Source organism: Cicer arietinum, chromosome 3 (assembly GCF_000331145.2).
Source record: "Cicer arietinum cultivar CDC Frontier isolate Library 1 chromosome 3, Cicar.CDCFrontier_v2.0, whole genome shotgun sequence".
NCBI classification, from domain to species: Eukaryota; Viridiplantae; Streptophyta; class Magnoliopsida; order Fabales; family Fabaceae; genus Cicer; species Cicer arietinum.
This window is the reverse complement of record NC_021162.2, coordinates 75609491-75619627: the sequence shown is the minus strand read 5'-3', so window position 1 is coordinate 75619627 and position 10137 is coordinate 75609491. Positions and strand designations below refer to the sequence as shown.

At 34.1% G+C, this 10137-nt stretch overlaps 2 protein-coding genes across 6 annotated transcripts in view; both read right to left on the bottom strand.

Moving 5' to 3' along the window:
* The window catches only part of LOC101508014 (myosin-11-like), a 13130-nt gene extending 8454 nt beyond the window's left edge, over positions 1 to 4676 (bottom strand). For both annotated transcript variants that reach the window (XM_004494663.4, XM_012714190.3), the window contains exons 1-13: positions 4361 to 4676; positions 3739 to 3867; positions 2846 to 2989; positions 2611 to 2756; positions 2372 to 2528; positions 2216 to 2274; positions 1708 to 1867; positions 1486 to 1635; positions 1249 to 1385; positions 1007 to 1153; positions 774 to 875; positions 587 to 644; positions 401 to 502 (exon numbers count right to left, since the gene is read on the bottom strand). In XM_004494663.4, coding sequence (XP_004494720.1) covers positions 401 to 502; positions 587 to 644; positions 774 to 875; positions 1007 to 1153; positions 1249 to 1385; positions 1486 to 1635; positions 1708 to 1867; positions 2216 to 2274; positions 2372 to 2528; positions 2611 to 2756; positions 2846 to 2989; positions 3739 to 3867; positions 4361 to 4363 — 1494 coding nt within the window. In that variant the 5' untranslated portion in view covers positions 4364 to 4676. The remainder of the gene's footprint in view (positions 1 to 400; positions 503 to 586; positions 645 to 773; positions 876 to 1006; positions 1154 to 1248; positions 1386 to 1485; positions 1636 to 1707; positions 1868 to 2215; positions 2275 to 2371; positions 2529 to 2610; positions 2757 to 2845; positions 2990 to 3738; positions 3868 to 4360) is intronic.
* Positions 4677 to 6066: 1390 nt separating this feature from the next.
* On the bottom strand, positions 6067 to 9186 carry LOC101508325 (uncharacterized). Of its 4 annotated transcripts, none has more exons than XM_012714191.3 (4): positions 8632 to 9186; positions 7104 to 7180; positions 6919 to 7003; positions 6067 to 6762 (listed from the first exon to the last, which is right to left on the bottom strand). In XM_012714191.3, exons 1-4 carry the CDS (start codon positions 8716 to 8718, stop codon positions 6319 to 6321), a joined length of 693 nt encoding a protein of 230 aa, XP_012569645.1. In that variant the 5' UTR covers positions 8719 to 9186; the 3' UTR covers positions 6067 to 6318. The 4 variants fall into 4 exon arrangements, with proteins under 4 accessions (XP_012569645.1, XP_004494722.1, XP_073221967.1 ...); XM_004494665.4 differs by having other exon boundaries at positions 6067 to 6759; positions 8632 to 9182; XM_073365866.1 differs by lacking the exon at positions 8632 to 9186 and adding an exon at positions 7497 to 8483.
* Between the last annotated feature and the right edge of the window lie 951 nt (positions 9187 to 10137).

Genomic DNA, 10137 nt, shown 5'->3' with positions numbered 1-10137 from the left:
AGGGAAAGATCACTCAATAACAGTAGTTCCTTAATTGTATATTTTTGTTTGTCTGAAATCTGGAGATGAAAGATTTGGGTAATATACTCAACAGGGCTCTTGTGGTTCAGTTCAAAAGAAGCGACTATAGAAGTATAGAACCAATTGGCCGAGTTTATTTTCACCCACACCTGGCCCCCCATCCTTTCGGCTTTTCAGGTTGAACTAATAAAGTTTCCATTATTTGTAGTTAGTCAAATAAGATAGATTGTGGGATGGTATTTAAATCATCAAAAAACATACTAGCATTAACTTTCTGTTTCATTAAGTTCTGGAACGTCTAAGGTGACTGTTTTTAAACTCGAATTGAACTACTAAATCCTCAAGCCCTTAAGGAAAGTGGCAAAACGAGAAAGAAAACCTTTTCGATAAGGTCCAAAACATCTTGGTTGTCAACAAATTCAATGTAGCTCCAATCGATCTGTTCCTTTGTATATTCCTCTTGTTCCATTTTGAACACGTGCTGAAATTCATCATGAATTACATATTAAACAGGAAAATAATGGTCATAATAAACTGTAACTTCTTATTTGGTTTGAGATTTTGCCTGATTGAAATGCTGCTGCAACTTCTCATTTGTAAAATTAATGCAGAACTGCTCAAAACTGCGGAGCATGAAAACTGAAAATAAGTTGCAATGATTGAAAACAAGCAGACACTGCTGCTTTCACAGCTTTACTAATGCAATCGGGTGATATCGAGAGGCATGCTTATACTTCGTAACTTCATATTACCTGTTAGATTTAAAGCTTTCAAAACCATAGATATCAAGGACCCCGATCAAAGATTTAGAATTGGCATCTTGTCCAATTGAATTATTAATCTTGTCCACCAACCTGTTAACAACCACATTAATGCACCAAGGATCAAAATCAGAATCCTATATCTTCACCTTGTATATTTGTGGTACGAACTAGAATTATGAAGGACATAAACTATGGATTTGTTTCCATTTTCGGCATCTTACCAGTCAAACAGCCTAGAATAAATTGTTTTCGCGAAGCCATCTCTGCTGATTGCTGCACTTTGCGGATCAAGACTCCGTTTTATAATTTCCTCAGGGGTGACCATGACACGCTTACATAATGCATCTTCTAAGGCATCAACATCACACCTAATAACATGCAAAATCAAATAATGGTAATCATCTAAGAGGCAGTTGGAAGTCATATGGGCATTGAGTAATGATACACTTTGATCCATCCATACATGAGGAGCTCAGCAGTTGTTTTTAAGTGGAATCTGGCCTTATCATCTTTTGGGACCGATGAATCAACTTCCTTTCCTTTGGCGAAATCAATATTACCAATATGAAGAATTGAAGCAACAACTCTGAAAATTGCTTCCTGACAAAAGAGACAGCAGAGGAAAGTAAAGAGCTAAGAATCAAATAGTTCCATACTTTAACACGAAAAAGTATGAATTCACACTCATGAAAAGCAAAACCTGCTCTTTTTGGCTTATTCCAACAATATCCATAGCTCTCCTAGTGGCAAGATACTCACGAGCATCACTTATATCAGCCAGTTCGTAGCATTTTGACTGGTTAAGGTAATGAAATGTTTTAGGATGTCCTAATTTGTATTTGTCAAGTTCCTGTTAGCATAAATTGGTATGAGTTTACATAATTAAAAGAATAAAGAAAAAGTAGATTATGCAGAAGGTAACCTCCTGTGGTGCAGCACAAAGAAGATAAAAGCAGTGGTAGTTGCGTTCCGGATCATTAACTTGGCAAACCCGAGATCTCTCAAGAAGGTATGTCCGAATGGCTGCTCCTGAGATTCTTCCACTCTTATCAAATTGGATCTCGACAAACTTACCAAAACGACTGCACCATTAAGACAAGGAGATTTTTAAACTATTTTTGTTATCAAAGATTGAAGGTTACGTAGGCTTCATGTAGCTGTTTATGTTCCATTTATGGAGAACAAAATTGATTAATGGCCATCAATTTAATTGTTTTCTCATTGAATCTTGGCATTATTGATAGAGAATTGGGGAATGCAGGATACAAATTGGATACATACTTAATTTATATATCAAGCTATCGGGGGAATGAAACACAATGAATCATTTTTCGCTCATATGTAACAAAGACTCACTAAGTTTATATATCAGCATATCATAGAGAATGAAACATGAGATTATTTACTGCTCACATGTAAAGAAGACTTGCCTGGAATTGTTATTCCTGACGGTCTTAGCATTACCAAATGCTTCCAAAACTGGATTTGACTGCACTCAAATCAGTTAAGACAAAAGTCTCAAATGAGTGGCAGTTCGAGAAGGTAAAAATGGAAATTTCACTGTAGGGGAAAAAAAGAAACCATACTTCAAGAACTTGTTGTTCAACTGTTCGTCCTTCAGTGGCTGCCCTACCACCTAAGAAAGCAAGGTACTGCATAAGCATTTTCGTAGTTTCAGTTTTACCAGCTCCACTTTCACCACTGACCAGAATTGAATTGCTTTTCCGTTCATTAACCATTGCCCTGGTATTAATGAAATCATCATTTTAAAATTTGGTTCAATGACAGAAATGGAATTTGGACTTTCAGAAGAAATTTAGAATACCTGTACGCAACATCAGCAACTGCAAATACATGAGGGCTTAACTCTCCAAATGGTGCTCCTTTGTATTGTTGCATCATATGTAAATCATAAAGATGAGGTAGTTTTTGAAATGGATTTATTGCAATCAGTATGTTTCCAGTATAAGTCTGTCAAAGCAATTAAGAAGATGGTTAACTGCTTTTAGCACTGGTAAAACAAGTTACAACTTGTCATATTAAAGGGAAGAGAGCCTTACGTATATTTCATTCAATTCATATCTAATTTTTAAGTTCTCCAGGACACCAGGCTCATGCAAATAGGACAATTTAGTCATATCATCCACTCCACCAGCGGGAGCTTCCATATCTTTGGGTAATATTTTTGATAACTTTGCAACAACCTAGAAATACCCAAAATAGAAGCACAAATATTCAGAAGTAGCTTTTGCCTTGCTATAAAATTTTGCTCCTTTTCCAGTAGCCAATACAACCACTAGAAGAAAAAGAAAACTATTTTCCCACAGAGAAATGCAGTAAAAATGTTTCGGAAGTATTAAGTAATTTAATATTTCCTAACCATAGAACGAAATGACTAGTGGCAATAACTGAATTAGAGCAGAAGTATATCTCAGGATAACAATAAAGGCAGAGATTGAGATGATTTAGTTTGCAAGTCCAATCATTTCGACAGTAGATTTTTAGGAAGTTAAACATTAATAAATATTCCTCAAGTCATTGATACTTTGAAGATCAAGCTGAAGCAGAGAAGGTCAAGGAGGAAGAAAGAAAGGTCACTTATGGATGTTAGTGTTTTTCCCCCTTGTTGTTTTATCCATCTAATTGCTGTTACCAGAGCAACAAACATAAATACAGTGATCACAAAGTAGAATTTAATCATTACTATTTGCTGTTCCCATTCCATTAACCCGAGTTACAGAAGAAACCAATATGAATTGTTTAGCTATTCGAATCAGTACAATATGGCATTTATTACAGAAGGTAAGTGTGATTTATCAAAGTGGAGAGAAAACTTTCAATAACTAAAAAAACTGACCACAATCCCATTAATTAATCTTATTAAAGTAGTTTGCATATTACTAAATCTGAATATGAATTGTATTGAAAGACTACAAAGTACTACAGAATAAACCTTCTTTCCATTGGTCGTTTCAATTTCTGCATCCTGACCAGTGATTTTAGAAACCTGTCCATCAATCCAAGATACATCTGGATCTTCAACCCAGACATGAGAACCCACAATAATATTCACAGGAGTCCCCTGCAGACGGAGATAAATAATCATTAGTTTTTACTACAAAAATTTGTACAGAGTGAAAAAATAAATATTATTTATGATAAAGATACCTTTCAAGGGGTCAAATTGATAAATACAAATTTTAAAATCATCTCACGTGAAAAAGAGCATATAAAAAAGGTTTACATAATCTTGTTTCATGCATGCATATCATGGAATCAGGAACGAAACACATGTTGAATTGAATTGAATTGATGCAAGTTAATTGCGTGTAGTGTATGTTATGTTATGATCCAATTGAATAGCTAGCAAGCACAGCATATCAAATCACAAATAGTATTATTATCTTAGAAATGAACATAGCGCAGATCACAAACTGGCTTGCTGTTACACAGTATTATATAATTTAGGATAATGATAACATATTTTTGTTGACGTGATAAGCAATTAATGAAACATGAGAGTTTCATTTTCCATAAATATGAAGAATGGAAGGGTTGATAATTGAAAAATGTACCATTATAGAGCTGTGAAGAGGGAAGTTATGGCGGGTTTGAGCATAGAGAGAAGCAGTAATGGATGATTAAAGGTGTGATCGATGGCGTGAATGAGTGAGTTGTGTAAGAAGAAAAAGATGGTAGAAAAAACAAGGAAAGGAAGAAAAACGAAGAGAAAGATGAAATGAAAGTGAAAGTGGATCTGGAGTGGGAAGTGAATGTGGATCGAGTGGTTCTTGGAAGAGACATTCTTCAACACGCCCTGTAACTTCGCCTTCTTCTTCTTCCCTTTGCTTTCGCGCCAACTCGTGGCTACTAATCATCTCTCTCTCTCTACCCTTTTCATAATTTTAACGGAATTTCGGTCTCCTTTTTTATTTATTTATTCCAATTAAACTGTATTTGTTCTGGACTGGTAACGAACCCACTAAAGCCCATTAAACCACCAAGGACCGGCCCAACGTTTTAAGGTCGCCACCAATGGACTATTGGTTTTTTTTAAAAGCAAGTTATGCCTCCCGTTTAATATTGGTTCTTTTTTTATAAAAAAATTCTTCATATTGGTTCTTTAATAGGTTGAAATGTCGTCATTAATATTTACTTTCAAAATTGCTGCTTTTTTGAGTTCATGTTGTACATTTTTTTTTCCCAGGCATCTCACAACTGAAAGACATAAATTAAATTAATTGTTCCAGATACATAGATCTATTTAAGGGGATGACATTTCGTAATAAATATTATTCCATATACACCGATATTCCACATGTTGAAGGCATCTCTAATAATCAGCAAATTGTGTCACACTAGGTTGATTTGTAGTCTTTGTATTTAACTCGATTTTGTTGTTTAAACAAAAACTTCTCGCAAGACTATGATATGTAACAAAATTGGTGTAAAGGTTGTGATAAGTCACTTAAGTTACCTTGGTCTTTCAATGTTATTTGGTCGGTAAAAGAAAGAGGTTTTCTCTTTTGTTCAATAAAGGATTAGGAAGAAAATCAAGGTTGGAAGAAGTGTTTAATTAGGCCAAGTATACGTGGATGGTGGCAACATGAATGCACAGGTTTGTTTCTCTAATGTCTTTGTGACTGTGTTAGGAAAAAGAGTCTCGGAAGGATAGTTGTTAGGGTAGATTAGTAAAAAAAAAAAACATTAGAAGGTAGCAAAGAAAGAAACCACAAATTCATTGCAAGAGTTACTAGTACTACAGAAACGTGAAAGCATTAATTAAAAGTTTGCTATTATTAAGCACAAGAAAGATTACCAACTAAAGCAGTAGCACAGGTTTTTCACCTAGCTAGCTAATTCATTTTGATTGACTAGTTCTCCTAGCTAACTAACTAACTGATCATTACTTAAAGCTAAAATGCATGATAGTGGTAATTTAATAATTAACTAAACCAAATTGGATCTAGATAGCTAGTTCCCATCGTCAGAAGATTTGAGGTAAAGGTTTTCACCCCCTTCACCACCACCACCACGACCTTGATCAGAAGAAGAACCCATCCCAATCTCCTGCTGCTTGCTTCCACTTCCAATAAGATTCCTGAAGAAAATCAAGGTTGGAAGAAGTGTTTAATTAGGCCAAGTATACGTGGATGGTGGCAACATGAATGCACAGGTTTGTTTCTCTAATGTCTTTGTGACTGTGTTAGGAAAAAGAGTCTCGGAAGGATAGTTGTTAGGGTAGATTAGTAAAAAAAAAAAAACATTAGAAGGTAGCAAAGAAAGAAACCACAAATTCATTGCAAGAGTTACTAGTACTACAGAAACGTGAAAGCATTAATTAAAAGTTTGCTATTATTAAGCACAAGAAAGATTACCAACTAAAGCAGTAGCACAGGTTTTTCACCTAGCTAGCTAATTCATTTTGATTGACTAGTTCTCCTAGCTAACTAACTAACTGATCATTACTTAAAGCTAAAATGCATGATAGTGGTAATTTAATAATTAACTAAACCAAATTGGATCTAGATAGCTAGTTCCCATCGTCAGAAGATTTGAGGTAAAGGTTTTCACCCCCTTCACCACCACCACCACGACCTTGATCAGAAGAAGAACCCATCCCAATCTCCTGCTGCTTGCTTCCACTTCCAATAAGATTCCTGTGCAAACCTTCTCCTCCTCCTCCACCGCGGATGAAGTCAGGAAACCCTCCACCACCACCACCAGAACCCATAGTTGAGCTACTACTTCCTCCTCCCACATTCATATTGCTACATGCTTCACTTTGTAACATGTGAAGTCCTGAAGTTCCACCTCCGCCGCCGAGTTGGTGCTGTTGAAGTGCTGAGTAAGGTTGTTGCTGCGCGTATAGAAGGGAAGAACGTGCAGCCATTAGTTGTTGTTGTGTCATTTGCTGAGCTTGCATGTAGTGTGCCTGCTGACCCTGCTGCATCATTCCACCACCACCAGGGTACTGCTGCACCATCAATTATTAAATCACATTTTCATCCTCTCCATGGTATTGCAGCGCATAGGAACAGATAGATTTAGAGCTCTAAATCTATCTGTTCCTATCGCTGCAACACCATAAAAGGTATCAATTATATATGACAACTTATATTTGTGTTTGTACCTGACCAGGCATGGTTGGTGGTTGAGGTTGAGAATCAGCTATAGCAGCTAGGTACATGAGATTTCTCTGTAGCCTTGCTTGATTCCTGATAATTATTGAGTATTTATTTATATAGAAAAAACTAAATTGGAAATCAATAAATTAATGAAAGATGAACGGGAAAACTAAGAGTAAATTATTTTTACTCGGCACACTCGCTCAGCTTGCCAGAGTTCTGACTCTCCACAATCTTCAGAATCAATGATTTGTTCTCATCCAGGTACTGCTTGTAAAATAACTTCAAGGTTAAAATTAAGAATGATAGGATAATAAATTATACATCATATATATATATATGCAGACAAAATGGATGGGTTAGCAACAAAATAAAATGTACCTCCTTGCTGAACTGTCCTTCATAAATACTATGATTCTTATTCTTATTACAAAAAAAGGAAACTATAATTCATGTATAATGTACAACATTTCAAGAAAATAAGAGAGTTCATTCATGTTTTTCTGGATTTAGTAAAATATTAGGCCTTTAAGAGGCCGCAAATATATTCTATTTTAGTTAGACTTATTAATTAATACTCTACCATGTCTACGAGGTGTCGGCTAATTGAGAAGTAATAGTTTGACAGGTTTGATACATTCTCCGTCTTCATAGAAAATAGTTATTATAGTATGATCACTTTAATAAATGTAGTAATAGTGCTCCTACCATTTAAGTAAGGATAACTAATTAAACTGCACCACTAGGGGAAATCATTTGTATAGTTACAAATGATGTTTCATAATTTCATTAATTGTTCAATCGTACAGCAAAGAGTTGTTAACCATTAACTAATTAAAATACCAAAATTAAAAATAAATAAAATATCAAGGGAGTAGTAGCTGTCGTAGTTGATTTTACATTGTCAAAAAGTCTACTAAACTGATAATAATGGTATGAAAACAAACACTAGAAAGATCCAGAAGGAAACACGTGATGGATGTTTGAAATTCAACACATATTTATTGAAGACTAGACTAGATACCAAGTCTCCCAAGTGGAAGGCAACTAGTGTCCAAAAATGTGCTTACGGCTCTATACCAAGCAACAACAACAAAAATCAGGCGTCAATCAAGTGATGCTAAAACACATCAAAACAAGTTATATGAGTGGATGAAGTAAAAAGAGGTAGCCTCAGCCTCACCTAAATATTTATTTCTCTAAAATAAAATAAAATATAAATCATAATTAAAAAATGGATGAATTTGATTTGAATTTAAGATCAAAATACATAAATTTTTGGGTTAAGTATTGGTTTGATAAAGACAAATCTAGGAAAGTGATTGATTATATCTGAGATTGAGGTAGAGAAGGTAGCACACGTCATAAAACTAATCTATCTCTCAGGTAGTAGTAGGTAGATTAGATAGCAGAATAAAATATTAAAGGGGTGAGTTATAGAGTGGGCGCATGCAATAGATAGACGGATGAGAATGTTTTGCAGACACAAGGGAGCCAGTTAGGAGTAACATAGCTAGCTGACAAGGAATTACTACTACTGTGAAGAATGAAGACCCACAAAGAAAGCTAAGAGAGAGAGAGAGAGAAGGGCCCTCACAAAGCAGAGGTAGCTTCAATACAATACAATACTAGAAGTGAATAACTAAGCATTGAAGTTGAAGACGCAGAAAAAGAAAAGAGATAGATGAGGAGGAGAGTAAGTAATGAATGAATGAAACCTGTTGAATATGATCAGTGGTGACGTTGTTGGGATAGTAGGTTGCCATCATGGGCTGCATCTGCATCAGGTGCTGCTGCTGCTGCATATCCCCTTCTTAGTTGAATCTCAACCACTAATAAACTATTTATATCAATCACTTAGTATTATTATTTTAGTATGATATGATACCCCTTTGTCTCTCTCTCTCTCTCACTCGAAAGAGGTAAGAAAGTGCAGAGCAGAGCAGGGGGCAGGAGCAAGGAAGAAGACACAGGAGTGCAATTGCAAAGACAAAGAAGCAACACAAACTGGGTAGGGTATCGGAGTGTTCCAACTTTTCCCTTCTCTTGTGGCTATTGAAAATGCAATGATGCTTGGTTGATACCAGAGTAGTACTTGCATAAGAGGATGGAAAATCTCTCTACTTATTTACAAAAAAGAGTGTGCGTGACTAGACTAGAGAGAGAGAGAGAGAGAGAGAGAGCATTGGGTTTGGAGCCTTTTTCGTTTCTTCTCTCTCACTCTCACTTTGGAATGCAACGCAACGCAACGGAACCTCTCTTCTCTTGAACTGCGTGTCCCTCTAAAAACTACCTCACGTGATGCCAATCAAACTAAACTAATATTTTACTCCCTAAAATATTATGTTATACTAATTTATCGTAGAGACAGGTTTCATCGATGATTTTATTGTAATACTTATTATGAATTGAAAAATATATAACATAATTAAGAATAATTAATGTATGTGAAATAATAAAAGATATTTTTAAAAGAGACAAATTTTTATTTTAAAAAAAATTGTATATTTAAAAACAAAGATGATATTATCTAAGATTTGAATTTAAATAAAAATATTTAATTTAATAATATTAATATTTATTAGATAAATTATTTGCTAACAATATACAACTTTTATTTATGAAAAGAAAAAAAAAATTAGACAACTTAGTTTTTATATGAATTATCTATTTAGAAAATAAACAATTAAATCTCTACCATGAAACGCTAGAAAACTTGACTTAGTGGCTGCAAAAATAGTTTGAAATATATTTATTAAAGAAAAATACTTTTAGAATTTTACAAAATACGTGAGCACAACTCCAGAGAATTTCTAAGGATGCCCTCTATGATTGGAATTATTTATAGTTGATATTTTATTGAATTATTATTTTCATATAATGAATTTGCTTGAATGCTTAAAAAAAGTTATTGAAAAATGAATTAGTTAGATACTTTTAATATTGTAATATTAAATTATTAGTTTTTTAATTAGTGTCAAAATTTTAATTGTATCTTTTTAGAAGATAGTTTGGTAAAATTAAGTTGTTTCAATTTTTAAAAAAAAAAACTTAAAAATTAGTTTTATTATTTTTAAGGGTCAAATTAGGCCCTCAAATTTTTTGAGATATTTAAATAGTTTACATTCCTAATTGTATTAATAAAATATTTCTCAATTACCAAATATATTTTATTCTTGAAACATTAATTAAATTTTATGGAAGAATTTATCTAACCAATCATT